Source organism: Aspergillus pseudotamarii (genome assembly GCF_009193445.1).
Source record: "Aspergillus pseudotamarii strain CBS 117625 unplaced genomic scaffold BDV38scaffold_7, whole genome shotgun sequence".
NCBI classification, from domain to species: Eukaryota; Fungi; Ascomycota; class Eurotiomycetes; order Eurotiales; family Aspergillaceae; genus Aspergillus; species Aspergillus pseudotamarii.
The window spans coordinates 696,393-717,917 of NW_022475021.1; the positions used below are offsets into that span (position 1 = coordinate 696,393).

A 21,525-nucleotide genomic window follows, 5' to 3' on the forward strand; every position below is an offset into this window, starting at 1 on the left:
TAACCGTAGCAAAAGGACTATCTATGACGATTTTAACTATGATGTAGTCGCCTGAGATATTGCATTCTCCTTGTCGTTGGCTAATATCCGTTGGTGTCGTAAAGCGTACACCGACTGGGTATGTACTTTGGTGAACGATGGGCAGAGTCACCCAACAAACGGCCCGAAAATTTCCCAGCGGCCCGAGGGGCGATTTATCGCCTTAGATGTTGGATACCCCTCGTTCAATTGTCAGGCGCGACGAAAGAGGGGGGATGAGGCAACGTGGTTACCCATCTAGAGTGATGCGGTGACCAACATGCCCGAGAACCATACTGATGGCATCATCGTCATAGAACTTTCGGATGTCGGGAAAGTCATCCCCGGCCGATTCGAAATTCCCTCTCGAGGGAGAAACGAAAAAAAAAGAAGTTACTCCGTATAATGGTGGAGCCTAAATGCCGGTCAACGCTGCAGGTGAATGGTGGGTTTCTGTGAGTCACACGCATTGTTTCCTGAATCGGGGCCTGTTCATCATAATCAGGAAAATATTTTTTGCAGATGGCACCAACACAGACCAGCTACGGAGAAACTGCACTGGTACCCCTGAGAAGGAGGGGTTGTAGTGGACCATGCTCTGGTGGGTTGCATGGTATATTCCGGGAGTACTCCGTACTAGTAGAGTCTGTATAGTATAGCGCCTGTCTGCGTGGTCGTAGTCTCTGCCACAGCAACCCAAAAGTCCCTCAGCAAATGAGTCACTGCTGTTGAATCTGGCATTTCTTATTGGTGGAGAGGTATCGATTTTTTTTTTGTCTACCTAACCAGCCACTTCCTTTCGGTATGGTTGTCGGTTGTTTGTTGTTCAAAAGGTTTAGTCAGAAGATGACGTCCAATGCCCTTCAGGTGAAAAAATATTCCTAAAATTCTAGAAATTCCGTGAGTGGTCACGGGCAGAGGGATTATTAAGCTGGACGATGTGGTGCACGTTCATTGGCCACAAAGCACCTGACAGCGGACTATACTATTCTGGGCGAGCAGCAGTCACCGTCTTGTTCCATTCGATCTGGGTTGGAACTAAAGCATGCCTGATGATTGACGATGCCTAAGAACGTGAAAGTAAAGGTAGGTTTATGCACCTTATCCATGATTTGGTTCCTTGCTCATGCTGTCATAGGTCGCCTGATTTGAGCAGTTCAAAACCTCAGGGGAATTAGAATACAACTTTCAGGGGATCGTTTCAGCATTGTTTCAGGTCCCAGGGATTAGTTTCTTCAATGATGCCTGCCCTAAGGACCTGACATGATCTGAACCCCGGACAACTCAGACGCTTTGACGCGGTACGCGAACGATAACTGGACTGGGTTCATTTCATGTGAAATGGAGACCCACTCGGGAACGATCTCCACTATATTTTATTCCAGAGATCTTTAGTTCCTCATTAGGGTGAGGCGTGGTGTGTCAAAGAGCGGTGAATTCGCTTCATCTCTGATCTGTCATCTCATCATAGGCCTATTGTGTTCGCCTGCCTCTCATGCCTTACCGCGTCTGCTATTCTCACGCATGGCGACTCATCGTGGATCAACCGGAGATTTTTTCTTTCCCAAAGACGATGGGCACAAGAGATGTGTCTGATAAAAAGGGGGCCAGCAGCCATGGGCTGCGAGGGGGAATCAGAACTTCAACTTTACTATTAGTATTCTATCCTATCCTATCTATAAAGAACCTTGGATGTTGAGAGCGACAGTTCGCAAGATCTTTACCTTCACCGTACCTCCCTTATACTACTTTATGCTGTCAACGTTACGAGGCTTCCTTTCACAGCTGTGTCCGTGCCGCAAGATGGAGTGCAGGCAAAATACCTCCCGTTTCCCCTCGCTCTTATCGAGCTTATGGGGCCCTCGACGGTCGCAACAGTCCCTCTCCGTTTCCACATCGACACAAACTCAGACACAACCCCCGGCGCCGGCGCCGGCTCCCAAGATTGACATCGCATCCACATTACAGAAGAAAAGGTCCGCCGAACAAGATCGGGTGAGTCGTGAGACCGCCCAAAAAGAGTTGGTCGACGAGATCGAGAATCTGGTGGGGCTGGAGAACGTCAAGCGCCAGCTCCTTGGAGTGCAGAACTGGGTGCAGATCTGCCGTCGACATGGTCGAGAACCCCGCAATGAATGGTACAATATTGTGTTCCAAGGGAACCCAGGAACAGGTGAGTTTGTCTCCATTCGTCAGGATCGGAGAGTTCCAATACTAATTGAGGTTATTTCGTAGGCAAGTCGACCATTGCCCGAATCTACGCCAAGATGCTCTACGCCATCGGTATCTCCGACTCCAATACCACCAAAGAAATATCTGGCCGAGACCTTGCCATCAAGGGCCCTCAGGGCGCCCAGAAATTAATTAAAGAGATGGTCAACTCCGAGTCTCCTTCCGCACCGACAGCCGGTGTCTTGATCGTCGACAACCCTCACACCTTGATGCCCTCCAAGCTCGAATCGCATAAAGAGATCATTGACTGCCTCCTTCAGGCGATGGAGCGGAAGACCGGGCGGATCATTGTCGTCTTCATCGGTCAAGGCCCCGATATGGAGAGCTTTCTTCACGAGAACCCCCGAGTGCAGCGCCGGACGTGTAGCACCGTGAGTTTTGCGGACTTCGACCGCCAAGAGCTTCTCCGACTCTTGGGTCGCCGCATCACCGAGGAATACGGCGGAAAAATGCAGGTCGAAGGGGGACTCGACGGCCAGTACATGCAGGCTGCGGCTCGCCGACTTGCCCGCAGTCGCGGTGAAGGGTTTACCAATATTTATGCCGTGCGGCAACTTGTGGAGACCATCGCACACCGCCAGGCTGAGTGCCTGATGGAGCAGCAGGACATCGGAATGGAGGATGTAGATTACTTCTTCTTCTCCAAGGACGATATTCTGGGGCCCAACCCATCCGACATTCGGTCCCAGAGCGCCGCATGGACGTCTCTCCAGTCTTTCGTGGGACAAGAGCCCGTTAAGGCCTCCGTCCGCGAGGTCTTCGGCACGGTGGAGGAGAACTACTGGCGGGAGGTTAAGAACCAGAAGCGGTTGTTGGTGCGAGTGAACCGTGTCTTCGCCGGTCCACCGGGTACGGGCAAGACCACTGCCGCGAAGCTGTACGCGCAGATTCTGGCGGATCTCGGTCTCCTCAGCAATGGGGAAGGTAAGTAAACTTGAATCCCCTTTTAGACATTACCAGTAGCTAACTGTGCGGCAGTGACTATCAAGCCACTCTCGGCGTTCAATAACCTCTCTGATACTGATGGCATTCTCTCCTCGACGGTCGGAAAAGCTCTGATTATCGACATGGACACCCCCGAGACCGACGACAATGATTTCCAAGTCTCCGATAGTGTGCTGGACATGCTCATCAAAGAGCTGTCTGCGAACGGAGAGAATCGTTGCACCATCCTCGTCGGCTCCGACCATGCCGTTGACACACTGCTCCCAGAACTCAAGGAGGCGTCAAGGATGCTCGAACACCAAGTGGTTCGATTCCAGCCGCTCACCCGAGAGCAGATGGAGGAGCTCTTCCAGGCGAAACTGCAAGAGCAAGATGTGGATGCCACTCCCGAAGCCTTCCAAGCGGCGATGGATATTCTCGAGAGCGCCCGGATGCGCAAAGACTTCGACAACGCACGCGGAATTGAGCGTCTTCTGACGGCTGCCAACCGTAGTTTCGACCAGAGGCGCTCTCGGGCGCCCGACGGACCTTTGTCACAACGTGTGCTGGAGCCCGAGTACTTCAACGCCGACCTGGTGGGCGGCAAGGCCGCTCTAGCATTCCGAGAAGAGCTGCGCCACTCGATCGTCCCCGACGACATCATCTCTGTGCTGAAACGGTACCACAATGAGATGAAGATTGCCTGGTTCCAGAACCATGACCCTAGAGCACGAGTCCCGTGCACACTGGTTTTCAAGGGCGCCAGTGGTAAGTTATACCTACTGCTTCGAGTGGAAGACGATTATTAACTGACCGCCACAGGAACTGGGAAGAAGACCGTCGCCCGTCATCTAAGCGCCTTGTATTATAAGATGGGTGTCTTGAAGACTGCTGCCATGGTTGAATGCTCCGTGTCTGATCTCGTTACTACGACCGTTAGTCACACATCGATCCGGACTCGGTCGCAGCTGGAGCGTGGACGCGGCAAGCTGCTGTATGTCGAGGATGCCCATCGATTGGGAGACAACGAATACACCACGCAGGCAATGGACGAGCTCATCTACCTGCTGCCGAAGCTCTCCCAAGATATGGTTGTCGTTCTCGCAGGACCTTCCCAGGAATTAGACCACCTGCTCGCCAATCGGCCTCGCCTGGCGAGCCTCTTCCAGGAGGAGATTCCCTTCCGCAACCCAACTCCTCGTGAATGTCTCCGTCTGCTGGATCGACGACTTGAGGAGGAAGGTGTCCAGGGCCCTCGCCCGTACTTGACCGACCCTCGCGAGGTAACCCACCGGGAGTTCACCCGAGCCATTCAGATCCTCTCCATGTTCCCCTGCTGGGGTAACGCCCGGGATATTGGTCTTCTTGCTCGGTGGATGGTGTCGGTTGCTGTCAAGGATCTGCCGCTGGACGGCACGACCCTTCCCGAGGTCCGTCTGACCGACGAGCAGGCGATGGCCTGTATGATCAAATTGTTTAACCTGAAGCGCGATCGCCTTCGTTTTAACCAGGATCCGAAGGCTAGGACTCTTCCTCGGATCCTCTCTCAGCCACGGTGCACGGAACGTGGCGGTGTTCGATTTCCCGTTTGATACAGCAGATGATCAGTACTCTGACTTGACCGTTTCTATGCTTTCCTTTTCTATTCTCGTCCTATTGATGCTCATCTAAGATGTATCAACATACTTTGTGATCCAGCCACACAGATTGACCATAGCATTGGCTTTTTGGCTCTAGACTATTCATGACTGGCGTTGGGGATTGTGTTTTGAGCGATGACCTTCCATCTAAATTTCCTTTGTATATTTCCTTCGTCTCGGTTGATCTCCTGTTCTACTTTTATATTGCACGAATGATGTTTACACTGCATGACCATCCCAACATACTACCTACTGCCTTGCATTGTTTGTTTGTTTACTATGAAAGCATATGTATTACTTCAAGTCTGGTACTTGTACTCAATATCACACCTATACACGAGGTCTCTCCTCTGAGTGTCTCCATACTATCCATCCTGCATCCGCTATGTATGTACAATACTGCATTCTCCCTTGCATAGAACGAACTGACATGATCTGGATTTTGATTGAACCACGTCATTTCCACGTCTCTCCATAGATAAATGGCAATTCTAGATTCACATCCCTTCCTACTTCATCTCCACCCGCACTACTATACTTGGTAACCTTAACTAAGCTTAGAGCGATCTACAGTAGACATAAACTTTATTATGCCACGGACGATAAGAACGTTCAAATGCCTAATTTCTATTTATAACGAGTCATGATACAGAACTAGCGACTCCCTTACCGCGATACGCAACCCTGCAAAGAGTGTCTACGTCGGCCTGCATACGAGGTCACTGAAGTGGCCTTACCCGTTGTCTCGCTCCCACCGTACCCATTCTATCGTTATACGTATGATATACCACCTCGCAGGATTCGTCACGGCTGGCCCTGGCGCTCTTCTAACCAGTTTCAAGAACTTCAACGAAGTGATCCCTTGCCATGTTTACGGCTACTGCTATGTTGACAGCCGTGAACTAGAAGCATTGCAAGACGGTCGCGAGATCCAGGTATAGCTTTGCATATGCAACGCTGTGATGTATGATTAGGTGGCAGCTCGCCTTCTGCGTTTTACCGTGTTTTTGTGGTGTGAGGGGGATGGCCTCGAGTTTCCGGGTTCGTGGACACGTATTTGGTGTCTACGCCCTGTCGACTGCCTTTAGTGAATGAAACCAAATACTAGTCGAGGTGGGTATTTTCGTGTTGGCGGCGATCCAGTGTTCGGGGTGGAAGTGAGAGTGACCACTATGGAGGGGAGAACGCTCACGTTTGATGGGATAACCCATTCCTTAATGGATTCATGAGGCACCTGAGGGAGTCGACTCGTTCCTCCATGCTGATCACGGCGTTGGATCTACGTTTAGTACTGTTCGAACATGCTGGGTAGGGTTGGTGCTCGCCGGGTATGGAAGTCGATCAAGCTGCGATAGAAGCTCTTTACCGTCGGTCGGCTGGAGAGTGATGGCGAAGAGCACCTGGCGTAATCTCTGAATTCTTGTTTTCTTCTTTGTTTTTATTCTGCAGTCGATAGAACGCCATAGTAGTGATAGTCTAAAACCCACCTTGGAAGCGATCGACTTCGTTCCCTTCTACCAGGAGATCACTATCCAAAAGCGCCACGACGATCGTTGAGCAAGCGGTGAGCGCTCACAGAGAAGCCTGAGTCCTGAGCTAGTCCCGCTTCTTGGCCTTCTAAGATTTTAATAAGAGCTCCCCCGGCTTGTTCAGCACATCCTTTTCCACTCCTGGGAGTTCGCTCACACCGCGACTAGCTGCGCTGCTGCCCAACGTTGCCCTCTTCAGGTAGACCAATGAGGCCAGAAATGACGCGGTCTTGAGAGGCGATGTCATTCTAGCCGGCTATATGACTTCGAAGCTTCCTTAATGGAGTTAAGCGACGTTCTGGGCTACGCGGTAAGAATGTATTATTTAAGGTGCTTCTCCGTATGACAACCTGTATGAACGAGCCTGCCATGCTTGATGAATACAAAGAGAGAGCCGAGACCTTGCGAGAGACCGCAAAAGTAGTCCAGCTCGCTAGTGTGCAGGAAAATCCTGAAAGTGGGGAGAGTTCATGTAGGAGACAGTAGACGAACTCATTGATGCTGATCTCCGCTTCATCCGGCTAGAGGTCGGTCCCACCTGAATGACGAGAGAGATCTGCTTCTTCAGCTCCCATGGGCATGTCGTGCCACGGTCTCTATAAAGTCCCTTACTCTTTCCGTCCCCCCCGACATAATTATACTGTCATCACAGTTTCCACTTATCCGCAGAGAGCAGCATGCGTGGCAGTTGGATACCTTTATTCGTACTGGGAATTGCCCCTTTGGCAACATGCCGCAGCAGTTACCATTATCGCCGTGAGCCTCGGATCTTGCTTGATCGAGTAGGCTGGTTTGAGGGAGAGTTCCAACAAGAATGCAGCGCCAATGATGACTGCGTCTCCCTATGCCATGATCACAACTGTATATGGTTAAGCAAGGAGGAGGCAGAGTATCGTGGCAAGTATATCGAGCGTTTCATGTTTCGGTTGCAAGAACGTCAGTACTACTCCCGCTATCGCGAATCCAAGGACTCTAGAGACGGCAAGCTTAGTTCTTACGCCCCTGGGGTGTGCAAAAGTGGTACCTGCCATCGGAGCTGTAGCCCGCGATGCCCCGATTTTGAATTCTGCTCCCTATCAGATGGGCTATGCAAGCCTCCACAACCCGACGGAGCGACCTGCACCAAGGGCAACGAGTGTGAGGCCTTCTGTGTCAATGGGGTCTGCAAGGGGAGAGAACTGGGGGGTGCTTGCGAGCACAGCAAGCAATGCGATTCGAGATTTTGCTTAGGGGGCATATGCCGCCCCGATGATTTAGAGGAAGGAGACGAGTGCGACACTCACTGGGTGTGTGCCTCCAACGCCTGCCACAATAATCGTTGCGTCCCCGGGGATCTCAGCGATTATGAGCAGTGCCATATCCCCGAGCAGTGCGCGTCGAGGTACTGCCCGGGTGAGTGTCGGCCCATGGACGTGGAAGATGGCGGCCGGTGTCACGCGGGGATGCAGTGCAAATCCAGACTCTGTCTACAGGGCACGTGCGGAAAGAAGGGGGTCAGGGATAGTGGAAGCTGCCGGGACGATGGAGAGTGTGCGAGTTACAAGTGCATCCACGGGAAATGTGCGAACAAGCGGTTGAACTATAACGACGACTGTACCAAGGACAACGAATGCGAAACCGGCTACTGCAAGAATAACAAATGTGCTGTATCAATCAGCCAGTCTTGTAAGACAGAGGGTGATTGTCCAGGCCGTCGTCCGACCTACTGTTCATCCGCCGGGAAGTGTGGGCATACTCATTTCTACGGCGACAAATGTTCGGCGACGGAGCAATGTTTCAAAGGTCATTGCTGTGTTCGAGGCAAATGCGACAGCTGCCCCGGCATGGAGAACGCCGCGTGTGAGCGCCATTCGGACTGCGGCTCCGGCCTCTATTGTTACAAGAACATCGTATTCCCAGAGCGCAAACAATGCTACCCAGCCGATGGGAGCCTGAACTCACCCTGCGGCGCGAAGAATAAGTGTCGTGCTGCGCTAGAATGTCGGGCAGGCACATGTAAGAGCCCAGGATGGACCAACAAGTGAGTGAACCGCCTGGAGGGCAAGTTGAAATTGAATCTATTTTGCTAATAGTAATCAAAAAGGGATGGTGGTCCCTGGGGATACATCCTACGCCCACTCACCTCGGGAATTTGCAGCGGTCTTTGCAGTGCGAATTATGGATCCAAAGACTGTCAAGCATGCATTGCACAAGGAGAGGTTTCAAGATATTGATCATCGGGCCAATGTATACTACTGCAAATGCCGACGACGGCCGCTCCCCAAGTTCGCCAAGGATTAAATAGAAGCTCTATTTAAGTTTGTTTTCTGTATGACCCGGGAGCAATCAGGATGTAACCCAAATCGCGCAGGAAGGTAGGGTGAGGAAAAACGCGCGACTGGTACCAAATCGTGCAGCTTTCTTAATTCTGGTGGGTAAAAAGGGAGAACCAACGTAGGGAGAGAAGTGTACTTTCCTGATTGAGTGGCCCAGGACTGTTGATTTAAGTTTGGCTCTTCGTTATAATACTGGATATTTTAAAACTGACTCCTGATTTTCCCTGGCTTCCAGGCTCTATGAGGACAGCGTAAATTATCCGGTGTCTATGGAGCAGGGAATAGTAAACGCCACTGTATAATTCTGCAGCAACCTTAATTTTTTTCCCCTCGTTCAAAGCTCTTCTATGTCCCCAATTATAACAATATCTTGACCACTTGTCTAGTAAACAGGTTTATAAAAAGCCATAGTAATCTCCAGGAAATACAATATATAAGTAACGACCGGGAATTGACTCAGATTTCTGGCGAGCGAAGCTGTAGAGATTTTTGGTCAATCCCTTACTCTCCTGGGGAGCTGGAAATACGAGACAAAGTGCTTAACTAATTTAGATACTGCCTGGAGGCCCACAGTGTCTTACAATTTGCCGACAATACTAACTGAATAGCGCAATGAAAAGCGACAATCTTGAAAGGCTAGAATGCACAAATCACTCCGAGCATGTCCACGTCTCCACGAACTCAGATTTAGGGTTTAGCCGGCCCCCCTTTGGTTCTTCTGGTGTTCACCTTTGGAAAAGATGTACATCCAAAGATACACGATCTCCCAGATCTGGGAAATGATCGGAAAAATGGCTGAAACCCACTTTTGACGCTAACGGCTTTTGGTCCCTAGTTCCTGGGTTCCTTGGAATGGATGGGTTTTGTAGACGATCCTTCCTGCCTGAGTAGCAGGGCTGACATATCACATCTCTAGTGCGAGATGTGGCGTTGCGCAATTACAAATGTCGCGAGCACTTAAATAGGGGGGTTTAGTCCGACCATGTGCAGAGATAGCCCAGCGAAAACAAAACAAAAAAAAAACAACAACATCAAGCAGGGAACCACCAAAGATGTTGTACCAGACTGTCAAGTCGCTCGTGATCGCGCTGGCGTTGGGCGCCACCGCCGCGTCAGCGCAGAACTCCGTCACTTCACTCGTGAGCCGTCGCGTCACTGAGTATCTGATGCCGGCCACCACTGAGACGCATGAGTTTGCGCGCGTGCCGAACACAAACTTCGTGCTGCTGACACAGATGTCCGACAGCGAGCTTATCAAGATCGAGCTGGATCCAACCACCGAGGAGCCCATTGCCTATCACTCCTTCCCCATGGGAAAGAACAGTAGTTCCCAGCTACATGGCGTGTGGCCATCGACAATATACCCGGGCATGATGTGGCTGTCGCTGCAGGCCGACAACAAGCTGCTGCTTGTGGATCCCGGCCAAGACCTCTCGACTACGCCCTCCATCGTACAGACAATTGATATCCCTGCGCCCGGAAACGGCCCGCATTGTGTGTTTGAGATCGGCAACCGCGTCTGGGCCGGCCTCAAGGTGGCATCCGAGCAAACTGGCCAGTATTATGTGTTCTCCGCGGATGTCTCCAACTCCACGGACCAAAAGTTGTACCAGTGCCTCAACAGCCCCGTGTTTATCAAGGAGGAGCCGACCACGGGCTTGATCTACGTCACGCAGGACAATGACTCGTCCATCATGCGCATCAATGTCACCAGTGGCGAGACGACGCAGCTGCCCATTCCGCCCAGCGTCGGCAACAACGCCGTTGGAATGACCACCGCCTACGGTGCCATGAGTGGAGTGTGGTTCACGCTCGCGGGGAATGCCACTGGCGGCACCGGCACCTTTGGCCATATCGGATCCTCTGGAGAGATGGAGTTCTTCAAGCTCCAGCACCCGTTGCTCGGCACTAATTCTGGTTTACTGCATATCGCGGACGCGTCAACCGAAGCAGGTGGCCCAGCCTTGTGGCTCTTGTCGACGTCGCTGCTCAGCACCCATTCGCCCGATGCCCTGATCCGCGTGAACTTTGACGCCGCCATCACATCTATTTCCGGCGAAGAGTACATCTCCATGCCCACTCAGAACGCCAAGGTGCACCGCGTCTTGCCCTTGGATGCCACGGTTTTGGTGTCTGAGCTCAACACATTTACCCTCGCCCAACTCACGTACAACAACACCGTTGCCGGACAGTGGCTGCCCGCTGAGTCTGTCAGTAACACCACGGTTTACACCCAAGCCGGTTGAAGACGGTAGTGTGGTAGATCACCTGAACTCCCTGGGGTATATCACCCGATGGATGGAGTACATAGCTATTAATATTAGATATATATTACTGGAATACTAATGTAATCAAATATGAGACATTGGCTGAAGTCTTACATCTTTAAATTATGGCCAGTGGTTGGCAAACGAAATCAAGTGAAATAATCTCATCCGTCAAACATCTTGCATATTGGCTTATGAATTGGAATAATAATAACAGAACAGCATATCGACCTACCGTGAGGCCTTCGTCCAAATTTGTCGAAAGGACCTTTCAATATCTGCCCTCAATACCAATGATAAACCCCATCACACGGCACCCAGGAAAGCTCACGCATGGCAACGTTTGCTCTGAAGTTAAAGCCACCGCAATCATGCTCTCTTCTTCAGTTCCATGAAAGAGTCCGCACTGCCGTCTGGGTGCACGCAATTTACAATGTCTAAGGGTGGATTGACGGACAGAAACAATGCATTCCAGTCCTCGAAGGCTCTCTCCTTGCTTCCGAACTGGATCATCATCTGCATATCTAATGCTCTCATGACTCGCTCACGCTGCCAAGTCGCAGCCCCAGGGCTTTGAAGAATTTGCTCTGCCACGAGGATGGAGGCTCCCGGCTTCATGCTATCAACAAGAACCTGCAGAATGGCCCAGCAATCCTTGTCATTCCAATCGTGCAGAATGTGTCTCAAGATGAACACATCCGCATCGCGGCTTAATGCCGATTGAGGCTTGAAAAACGAGTGAGGTAAGAAGACCACCCTTGACTTCAAATGATGGGGGATCTTGTCATCGGCACTATCTTTCAGCCCGACATTGTCCTCCACGATCACGGCTAGGTTAGGATACTCCTCTGCGAGGCTAATTCCGACGAATCCATCCGCACCGCCAACCTATGCTCATTAGAAATATAAGAGAGTTTGAGTAGATAAATCGACACTCACATCTACGACAATGGCGTCTCCCAGTTCCTCCCAGGCGAAGCCCCTCAGAAGGTAACTCACATCGTGGGCCCCACCACTTGTAATCAATGCCATATACCTTCCGTAATTCTCGATCAGTTCGGGCTTCTTGGAAGCAGACGACCACCAGGTATCCTTGGTGTTATGAGCTATCTGATATGCGCACGTGTGTCCTTCATCGACGTCCTTCAACCAATCCAGAAGCCGGACCATGGAGGGCAAACAAACGTCAAGCTGGTAAGTAAGCAGCGGAGACAACCGAGGTATCTCCCTCGAGACATCTGTCTGCGCAATACAGCCAGGCTCCGGCTCGCTGAATGCACCGTAGGTCATGGCCTGTCGCAAGATCCGGTGTAGAATGTCCACCGCCAGCCCACACTTATTGGCGAGTTCCGATATACGGATATTTCCATCGAGAGGAACGATGGACGCGATCTGGTAGTGGTTGATGACCTGCAAGGATGCGAGGTTCTGTCTGTCCTTTGTACATCTGGTTAGCCAACAGCCATTGGCGGTGTCAGACCATGGCTTCTTACAATCAAAGCCATCTCTTTGAGCATCTCAGCAGGGCTTGCTACGAGGGTCAGCATCCTGCGACAGGCGTCAATCACGTTTTCACGGGCGTTATGTGCGTGCTTAGGAGACTCATCCCGCAGCATTGGGATTGACTGGGAGATAAGGTTCGCCAGCTCCATGAGGCTGCAGGAAGACGGAATAGAGGCCATGGCGCGATTCCCTCTGGTGAGTGTGGTTGAGGACGAGGTTGAAAGTGACAAAGAAGAGGGAACAGAAGGTGGGTGAACAAAAGTGAAGTTGGAAGAGGGGGAAGGGAAGGGAAGGGAAGTGAATGAAAGAATGGGTCACTGACATCACGTTGTCTGCATAGCCCTGGGAGGACATTTTTCTTTATCTGGAATTGGATCCAGAGTGTATACAATTCACAGATTCCCTATCAGTCCTTCTAATTTTTAAAATTCCCCAGAAAGGCTACAAGCAACTTCAGAGAGCTGAGGCGATGCGCTCGCAACGCTGTAGATGATATAGAACTTCCAATCTTCTCCAATGACGGTGCAACCGACGATCGTATTCTTCTTTCCATGCTTCTATTCATAGCCCTACAACTAGATCGACTTTTTGATTAAATGTATCCGTGGCGGTATATCGAGGCAGGTATTTGGAATAGACCGATGTCGTCTACCTATAGAGACTATCAGTACCGATGCTGTCTACTTCGTAGGAGAGCCTTGGGATGAATGACAGCATACACACGGTGGTATCACGAGACGACGCCGATGATATCTTCTTAACCACGTCCGTGCTCGCTTGCCATGGTGTGCTATCGTCCGATGCGAGGAAGCTCAACAAGCTCTTCGCTTTTATGCATCCTGAATTGGTGCTACCGTCCACAAAAGCCACCCTTGGCGATGCTGTTGCTAGTTGAGCCTTCACGCCGGTAGGGCTAGATGAGCGTCGGCTTGATGTCGACTGTGTAAAAAATGGAGTTGCTCTTTAATGCTTGTTTTAGCATGGCCTGTATTTGGAGACAACCAAAATGTATGTCCATTATATATTTAGCAGTGTGACTATTTTACGTATAGTTATACTGGCTCTTAGTGATTTATTAATCTTGGTTCTGCAGAATCACTTTTATTAGATAGGGGGAGGTTTCCAGGGGCAGCAGAGCTTCTACAAATATATTATGAAAAAACTTGCCAAGGTCATCTTAGGCGTAATACTAGGGATATTCTGAGAGAATTTATTGTATTTTACAAATCAGTGCCTGCCGCCGTCTTTTAAGATCTTTCTCTATAATCTGGCCTTGCCCTATTTGTAGTTTCTTTTATCTAGAATTCAATAGGACTATGATATCCTCTATACGATGGTGGATTGTTCCATATTAAAGAAAGGTCTTAGTGGATTGACTGAGCGTATTTGGATGCCATGTGCCTGATCTGGAGGAGATAAAGGGTTTGAATCTAGGCGGACATCTCGGATGGTCGCCATTTGGCATGGCACCATCGCAGGGTTCATACTTCCTTCGTGACTAGCAATATGAGATAAAACCTGCAGACCCCCAGGACGGGATTCTTTTCTCAACTCTTCTACACTGGAATGAGATGTTGTTGCTATTGACAGATTTCTAACCTAACTCCTTAGCATTTCGGAAGATACAGGGTCCGACAACTGCGGCATTTCCATCAATGAGATCCTAATTTGTCAACCTGTCCCGAGAATAATAATATTATGTGGACGAGTCATGTACCATATTACTATTCTAGAGGGTCACAACTCCACGGTCAAGAACCCTTCGAACTGTAGATGACCTATTTATTGGTTGTCGTCCGCATTCCCGAAGGTGAATATAGCCGGCTGTCTGCCAACAGTAGCTCCAACACCGGACCAACGATAGGGTCATCATAACCAAGCGATAGCAATGTACTCGTCACAGCATTGAAAGGTTTCATGTGGTCTGTCACAACTTTCCACAGCTGGTCCTTCATCTCGAATGCACATTGATAGTCCAGTAGTAGGCGTTCAAGGTGGCTCGTCGGATTCACCACGCCGATTTGAGGATCGGAACCGAGTTCAATCACGATGCACTGACCAATCTCAGAGAACGAGCATTCAATAACGAGGCCAGGCGCATGACATGCCTCTTCGACGGTCACCTTAACCTCTTTCGTCCTGTCGATACCGTCGCAGAAAACTTTCAAGTCGTTTGGCACGGACTTCAACGACAGAAATCGGAATTTTGAGGCGCGTTGCATTGGCTCCACGGTAAGCTTTCCTTCTGCCTGTTTGAAGTGTGCAACAAATTTTCGCTGGCCCTTGTCTCCCGTCGCATCAGGCGCATCATCTCGAGTATCCTCCAAAACAATGGCTTCCGCATCGTTGCCGATTACAACGAGAAACTCTAACTCGTCCACATTCAAGCAACCATTTTCAGGAACCTGGCTGGCATCCATTGGAATAATGGTTCCTTCACGGGCCAGAACAGGGTATTCTTCTAACCCCCGGTAAAAGGTGATCTCACGATCTGCGTCATACAGCTGACCAGTAAATATATCAACAAACCGGGGACCGGGTGGCAGCCATGCTTTAACAGCCCCTAGGTTCGTTGTTTTATTACGAGGTTCAACAATGGGAGCAACTAAAAGTTGCGATCCAAAGATATATTGATTGGGACACGCGTAGGCCGGTTCGGCGTCCGGGTACCACCAGTACATCGGCTGCACCAAAGGCTCACCCTCAATAGAGCCAATCACGTTACATGTGTACAAGAATGGTACCAGTCGATGTCGTAACGTCATAAAGTTAGACATGACCTTCTCGTACTCTGAGCGATACATCCACGGCTCTTTCGAATTCCACTTTGAATCAGATGAATGTAGTCGGAAGATAGGCGAAAAGACACCCAGCTGGACCCAGCGGGTAACAAGTTCATCGTCTCGGCTCCCAAATATATGGCCGCCAATATCATGGCTCCACCATCCATAACCTATATTCGACGCGGTTGCGGTGAACTCCGGCTGGAAGGCCAAAGAATCCCAGGTGACCACTGTGTCCCCTGAAAATCCTACAGGGTATCGTTGGCTTCCAGGCCCAGCGTATCGAGAAAAGATAAGTGGAGTGACATTTTCATCTCGACCATGATCAATGTAGTGGAAATGGTTCAAAAGCCATAGGGGATCGAGGCCAGAAACTTTGGAGTAAGGGCCTTGCTGCCAATCGATCCACCAGAAGTCACATGCTGTTTTCTCTAAAGTATGATGCATCTCGAGGTACACTTTCATAAACTTGGGGTTAGAGGGGTCAAAGAGAATGGGGTTTTTTTCCTGGATATTATAGCCCAGTGCTTTAGCCATCTCCTCGTACACATCTTCATGTGAGTGAACGCCATTATGAGGGTGATCGTTCAGAGTAATCTTCAAGCGTCTCTTATGCAGGTCACTCCGGAACTTCTCCGGATTTGGGAAGAGATGCTTATTCCAGGTATAGCCAGTCCATCCGGCATGAGGTACACAAGGGTCTGAAACCAGATGCCAGTCCATATCCACCACCGACACTGATATTGGGATGTTGTGTGCGCGGAAGTCGTCCATCAGTTGGACATACTCATCCTGGTGATAGGCATAGTATCGGCTCCACCAGTTGCCTAGTGCATATCGGGGCAGGATGGGCTGGTGGCCGGATATCGAATAGAAAGCTTTGATCGCAGCTTTGTAGTCATGACCGTAGCAAAACAAGTATCCATCGATACGATCGCCAGGTTTCCGACCCGCAACAAAGTCTCCATCAAAGAGCATGGATTTTGAATCATCGAGGGCGGCGTATCCGGCTTTGGAAATCACCCCTTCTCCCATATCACAACGGCCGTCGCAAAGATCAAGGGTCCGAGCTGTGCCGCCCAAGTTGAGCGAGCCACCCAACTGGAACTTCTCGTCCAGTCCATACTGCCAAGGAGCTCCCCAGTTGGTGTGTTTGAAGTTGAAATGGACGTTCAGCCCTGCAGGAGAAAATCGTTTCTTATCGTAACATAAATGGAAATGGTCGGTAATGATCTCGAGATTATCATCGTTGTCAACAACGCGGAATTGCGGCGTCGGGAAGCACCGGTTAATGGCGAATGTAGACGCTCGGTCCTCGAAACAGCCATCAAAAGCCCACTCGTACCGAACCAAGCGATCGGTTAGAATGGTAAACCGATATGTCGAGCCGCAAACTACGGCCTGCGGGTTGGGGACAGGATTAGTCGTGAACGCCATCATTCAACGGCTTTTGGTGAAGAGACATTCGACATGCGACTTCTGGGAACTCTCTGGACTGATACTTATAATTTCCACAACTTCTTGATCTACATTTGCGAGGGACGGATAACCTAGCTAGTAATTCAGCGAGTAATTCAGCGAGTAATTCAGCGAGTAATTCAGCGAGTAATTCAGCGAGCGATTCCGCGAGTGATTTCCGCGATGTGATTCGACGAGAAATTCAGCGAGTAATTCAGCGATTGGCTCGCTGGCATCGGCTGGTTTGCCTCAGGCATTTTTCCGATATTTAGCGAAGATCCTCCGGCCCATTTAGTTCTTGTCACAAACATTATTTTTTCTTTGCCCCAGTTCTATTGACTCTCTCTCCTTGTCTCTTTCGACGGAATAGAGTCAAAGTGTATTTCTGGGGTAGTCTCCACAGGGACTGGGGTCCGGTGTGAGCCATACGGACTATGGCTATATAGTCGATTCTTACCCCCAGATCGCTTTGGTCTCATCTCTATACCCATACCCTCTATCGAACCTCCCACCTCACCTGTGGGGAGATCATCGAAGATGGAGAAGGATTCGGAAATTGTCCATATAGAATCGAAGCGGAATCAGGGCATGGACAACGCCGCTCATGCTGTCCAATCCGAACGTGATATGGGCTTTCGGGAGGCCATCCGCCTCTATCCCATGGCAGTCGTCTGGTCAGTAGGGCTCTCGATGGCGGTGGTCATGGAAGGATATGCGGTCATGTTACTATCCAGCTTCTACGCACTTCCCCAGTTCAATCGCAAATATGGTCAGCTCCAGCCGGATGGCACCTACGTGATCTCCGCCCCTTGGAAATCGGCGCTTTCCAACGGCGCCGTTGTTGGCGAAATCATTGGCCTTTTCTTCACGGGCATCGTTCAAGACCGCTTCGGCTACCGTCTGACAATCTTTGGAGCCTTGTGCCTGGTCACTGGATTTATCTTCATTTTATTCTTTGCGCAAAACATCGAAATGCTCCTAGCTGGGGAAATTCTGTGCGGCATCCCTTGGGGCGCCTTTCAAACCATCACTGTGGCGTACGCCTCCGAGGTCTGTCCTGTCGCGCTTCGGGGATACTTGACCACCTATGTCAATCTTTGCTGGGTCATTGGCCAATTCATTGTGTCGGGTGTGCTGAGAGGGGTGCTCGATAGAGCAGACCAATGGGCGTACCGGATCCCATTCGCTGTGCAATGGGCCTGGCCCATCCCTTTGATGATCATGTGTCTGTTGGCTCCAGAGTCTCCATGGTGGCTTGTCCGCCATGGTCGGCAAGAGGAAGCACGCGAAAGTCTGGTGCGCTTAATGAGTCGGTCGAACAATACTGTCGATGATACCTTGGCCATGATCCAGCACACCGATCACCTTGAAAAAGAAACCTCAGCGGGCACTTCGTACCGGGAATGCTTCAAGCGATCGAATCTGCGACGCACAGAAATTGTGTGCTTGGTGTGGTTGATCCAGGTAATCTGTGGATCACAACTCATGGGCTATTCGACTGTGTTTTATATTGCAGCAGGACTCCCTTCGAGCGCTTCGTTCAACATGTCGCTGATCCAGTATGGGCTCGGGGTCCTCGGAACGATCCTTTCTTGGTTTCTCATGACACACGTGGGCCGCCGAACTCTTTACCTGTACGGGAATATTGCCCTGTTTTGGCTTCTTCTAGTCACCGGCTTTGTTTCACTGGCGCCCCATAATGCGAACGTGAACTGGGCCATTGGGGCACTCCTGTCCGTGTTCACATTCACGTATGACCTGATGGTGGGACCTGTCTGCTATTCACTTGTATCAGAGCTCTCATCGACGCGATTGCGCGCAAAGTCTGTGGTGTTGGCTCGAAACCTCTACAACGTTGGAAATATAGTGGTTAATGTGTTGATAAATTATCAGCTCACCTCGACAGCATGGAATTGGGGAGCTAAGTCCGCCTTTTTCTGGGCTGGGGTGTGCTTTTGCTGCGTTGTTTGGGTATTCTTTCGTCTACCAGAGCCGAAAGGGAGAACATATGCGGAGCTTGACGTTCTTTTTGAAACAGGCGTGTCCGCTCGGAAATTTGCATCAACCGAGGTGGATATCTTTCAGTCAACCATTGTCCCCAAGTGAGACGTGGAGAACGACTGGTCCGCCACCTCTTCCCGTGGGGATGTGATCATTGAGGATCTCTGGGGGAGGATACTCAAGGGTCGTTTGAACGGTGGAAGCAGTCGACGATGTCAGGGTGGCCCGGGACACTATGTACATAAACAGGACGTTCGTAAGCTTCACATTAATTTCCTGTGATGACAAAGTTGCCTTCCAACGTACATGCGGCCCTTTGGTCTTCCCCATCTTCGTCTGCAACGGCGAATTTGTACAGCATAGTCAAGGGGCTACAGAAACAAATCGAGTACTCGGCCAGTCGGCCTCCCAGAGACAAAGCGAATTTATCATGAGAGTTTGGACTTAAGGAAAGGTATCTTTGAATTGAACCTAGTCGATCCAGGTTTTGTGTCATTGTCGCTGTCCAGCCTTCCAGATTTATCGAGCAATGGATGAAATCAGCCAGGGCGTTGCCTACGTCGTATATTTTCTCGAACTGGTCCATCTGGTTAGCTCCAGCGCATGTAGGAATAAATGAGGAACTCACGATCCCCAGCCCATGAACCTCCACTGACTCTTTAGAAAGTGATGACAATGTCTGCAGTAGGGATAGCGAAATATCTTCTGGATATGAAAACGTCCTCGACTGGGATTCGGCCGTGGAAGACAGTAGGCCTTGCTGAAGGGCCGCTCGCCATAGAACCAGCTCAAGCCAGCGCTGTGTCACAAATATATCAGCTTTCTGGGCGTCTGACATTACATCGCAGCCCGGAAGCAGTTGCGAGCAAAAAGGGTGCCACGTCGAATGGGCGGAGCCAATTGTCCCCTTTTCACTCCAAAAGGATAGAAAGTTGACATCAATCTGCGAGTACACGTGTACAAGCTGGCGGAACCCGTGGTCAATTTCCGGCGGCTCTTCCAGGCCCTCTAGGGGATCGTTCGGCTCGCGGGTAGGAAGAAGCAACGGGTGCGGTAGAAGGACCGATTTATGCCTTGCCACAGCCAAAGATCTTTCGGTGACGAATAGAATGTTGTAAGTCCGACGACAGTATAAGGCGCTCACGTAGTCCATGTCACGGTAGAATTCGTCTGTATGCAAGCCAAGCGCCTGTGCTAGGGTTATAGCCTCGCGGAGATAGAACCAACTTTGTCGAGCATTGTGCAATTCAAAGTGTGTCACTGCGACAAAGAAAGACGCAAGGAGAGAGAGAAGAGTGCTGTCCTCGACAAAATCATATTCCGACCGCACCGCATGGCTCTTTTTGATGAACATCCGCGCGACTGATTCCCATTCTCCGCACCCGAGGATGGATTCGCTGTGGCCACACAGAAAGGAGGTGACTAACGCACAAAGAGCAAATAACATCGTTTGTTCATTCGCCTCCATCGGTCGGCTAAGCCATTCTACTAGCATCGATGGCCTGAAAAGAGGCATGATCGGGTACATCTGCTGTAGAAAGATGTCCACGCAGCGTCGCATTAGCAGTCGCAAATTTTCCGGAGCTAGGATATCTGCCCTGCGTTCGCCAGCATCCTGATCTTCTTGATTGTCATTGGATTGAATACATCTCAGTGCTTCTATCTTCTTTCCATGGCCATGTTTCGGACCGCGCCGTTTCCGAACGTATTCACGGCTGCAGGCAAGCCGGGTCCGCTGGCAGGAGCTGCAAGGCAGCAGCCCGTCGCACCGAACTCGTCGTTGGCGGCATGGGTCACACGGGGTTTTCTTCGATAAAACCCTAGCTTCGTTCTTGGCCTGTTCCATTAGGATAGAGTCGTGCGGGGTGACATGGCTATCAACGTGAGTGGAGTGGGTGCGGGCTCCTTTTTCAGTTCCACATCAACTTATCTCCGACCTTGCTCACCGCCATCACCATCCACCAATAAGCCACACGACGCTACTGCTTTTCTAGTACTAGTTCTATAGAGCGGTTTATGTTAGCAGAACAAGATCCTACAGGACGTAGTTAACTAGTTAGTAAACGAGCTGCGCATGCAAGCCAGCTCTATACAAATCAACACATTTTTATACTTGAATACCTCAACAATGAGACACTGCAATACTATAAGGATTGGACATAATATATAACTGTATTTAATGTTTTATATAATTAAAGAAAGAAGTTTATATAGGTAATAATAATTCAAATATTCTATAATACAGCAGTATTTTTTGTATTTTTTATTTATAGTATAAATATATAAGAGAAACAATTTAAAAAATTATTATTAGATTTATCCAATATATTAGACATTATATGTAAGTGAGTGGCATCTGGAAGCCGGTCATGGAAGTAGTCCGGCCACCTGACTCACCTCTCTATTCCATAGAAAAGGCCATGTTTTCTAAGATCAATATCTTAAGTATACATTACCGGATATCCTAGCTTATAAACTTAATATAAATATCAGAAAAAAAAAAGGCATACATATTCTGTATCACACACAAATACTTCGTAAATTAAATGATTTGGAATACGTGGAAGCAGAAAATAACGCATTGTGACATACTGAGTCATGCAGCAAGACTGATCTGGAGATCCCCTATGGCATTCATTGTACATTTCACAACGCACAGTGGGCTTGCTATAGGTAGCCTTAGTGTCAATATTACTGAGAACTTGAAGCTATTCAACCAAGGTGGGATATGGCCTCCAAAGGCAGTTGGGGAATAGCTTAATACTCTCTTGGTACTCTTGAGCTTTGATCCAAGCTGAAGGAGCCCCGGAGCCGATGCACAACCAGTGGGGGTATATTAAACTAAATCAGTCTTG

The 21,525-nt window shown here is 49.9% G+C and overlaps 7 protein-coding genes across 7 annotated transcripts; 4 read left to right on the forward strand and 3 right to left on the reverse strand.

The window, feature by feature from the left end:
* The first annotated feature begins 1,100 nt into the window (after positions 1–1,100).
* Positions 1,101–4,929, forward strand: GbpA. The gene is made up of 6 exons (XM_032052273.1): positions 1,101–1,104; positions 1,157–1,425; positions 1,490–2,191; positions 2,254–3,174; positions 3,229–3,942; positions 3,997–4,929. Exons 3-6 carry the CDS (start codon positions 1,711–1,713, stop codon positions 4,764–4,766), a joined length of 2,886 nt encoding a protein of 961 aa, XP_031917784.1. The 5' UTR covers positions 1,101–1,104; positions 1,157–1,425; positions 1,490–1,710; the 3' UTR covers positions 4,767–4,929.
* A 1,808-nt stretch (positions 4,930–6,737) lies between these two features.
* Positions 6,738–8,623, forward strand: BDV38DRAFT_296344 (uncharacterized protein; the record flags this gene model as incomplete). The annotated part of the gene is made up of 2 exons (XM_032062918.1): positions 6,738–8,008; positions 8,427–8,623. The coding sequence occupies exons 1-2, from the start codon at positions 7,021–7,023 to the stop codon at positions 8,621–8,623; spliced, it is 1,185 nt and encodes a 394-aa protein (XP_031917785.1). The 5' UTR covers positions 6,738–7,020.
* Positions 8,624–9,710: 1,087 nt separating this feature from the next.
* BDV38DRAFT_279071 (uncharacterized protein) lies at positions 9,711–10,904 on the forward strand (the record flags this gene model as incomplete). Its single annotated transcript, XM_032058904.1, has 1 exon — positions 9,711–10,904. One exon carries the CDS (start codon positions 9,711–9,713, stop codon positions 10,902–10,904), a length of 1,194 nt encoding a protein of 397 aa, XP_031917786.1.
* Positions 10,905–11,294: 390 nt separating this feature from the next.
* BDV38DRAFT_279072 (S-adenosyl-L-methionine-dependent methyltransferase) lies at positions 11,295–12,607 on the reverse strand (the record flags this gene model as incomplete). Its single annotated transcript, XM_032058905.1, has 3 exons — positions 11,295–11,813; positions 11,865–12,362; positions 12,419–12,607. The coding sequence occupies 3 exons, from the start codon at positions 12,605–12,607 to the stop codon at positions 11,295–11,297; spliced, it is 1,206 nt and encodes a 401-aa protein (XP_031917787.1).
* A 1,599-nt stretch (positions 12,608–14,206) lies between these two features.
* BDV38DRAFT_279073 (glycosyl hydrolases family 31-domain-containing protein) lies at positions 14,207–16,648 on the reverse strand (the record flags this gene model as incomplete). Its single annotated transcript, XM_032058906.1, has 1 exon — positions 14,207–16,648. The coding sequence occupies one exon, from the start codon at positions 16,646–16,648 to the stop codon at positions 14,207–14,209; it is 2,442 nt and encodes an 813-aa protein (XP_031917788.1).
* Positions 16,649–17,028: 380 nt separating this feature from the next.
* Positions 17,029–19,247, forward strand: BDV38DRAFT_237417 (general substrate transporter). The gene has a single exon (XM_032053583.1). The coding sequence runs from the start codon at positions 17,207–17,209 to the stop codon at positions 18,773–18,775; it is 1,569 nt and encodes a 522-aa protein (XP_031917789.1). The 5' UTR covers positions 17,029–17,206; the 3' UTR covers positions 18,776–19,247.
* A 47-nt stretch (positions 19,248–19,294) lies between these two features.
* BDV38DRAFT_296349 (uncharacterized protein) lies at positions 19,295–20,516 on the reverse strand (the record flags this gene model as incomplete). Its single annotated transcript, XM_032062919.1, has 2 exons — positions 19,295–19,349; positions 19,420–20,516. The coding sequence occupies 2 exons, from the start codon at positions 20,514–20,516 to the stop codon at positions 19,295–19,297; spliced, it is 1,152 nt and encodes a 383-aa protein (XP_031917790.1).
* Between the last annotated feature and the right edge of the window lie 1,009 nt (positions 20,517–21,525).

Coding starts and splice junctions, on each gene's coding strand:
- GbpA (XM_032052273.1), top strand. CDS start 1,711: ATGTTGAGAGCGACAGTTCGCAAGATCTTTACCTTCACCGTACCTCCC. Junction 2,192..2,253: donor CCAAGGGAACCCAGGAACAG/GTGAGTTTGTCT, acceptor GTTATTTCGTAG/GCAAGTCGACCATTGCCCGA. Junction 3,943..3,996: donor GGTTTTCAAGGGCGCCAGTG/GTAAGTTATACC, acceptor TGACCGCCACAG/GAACTGGGAAGAAGACCGTC.
- BDV38DRAFT_237417 (XM_032053583.1), top strand. CDS start 17,207: ATGGAGAAGGATTCGGAAATTGTCCATATAGAATCGAAGCGGAATCAG.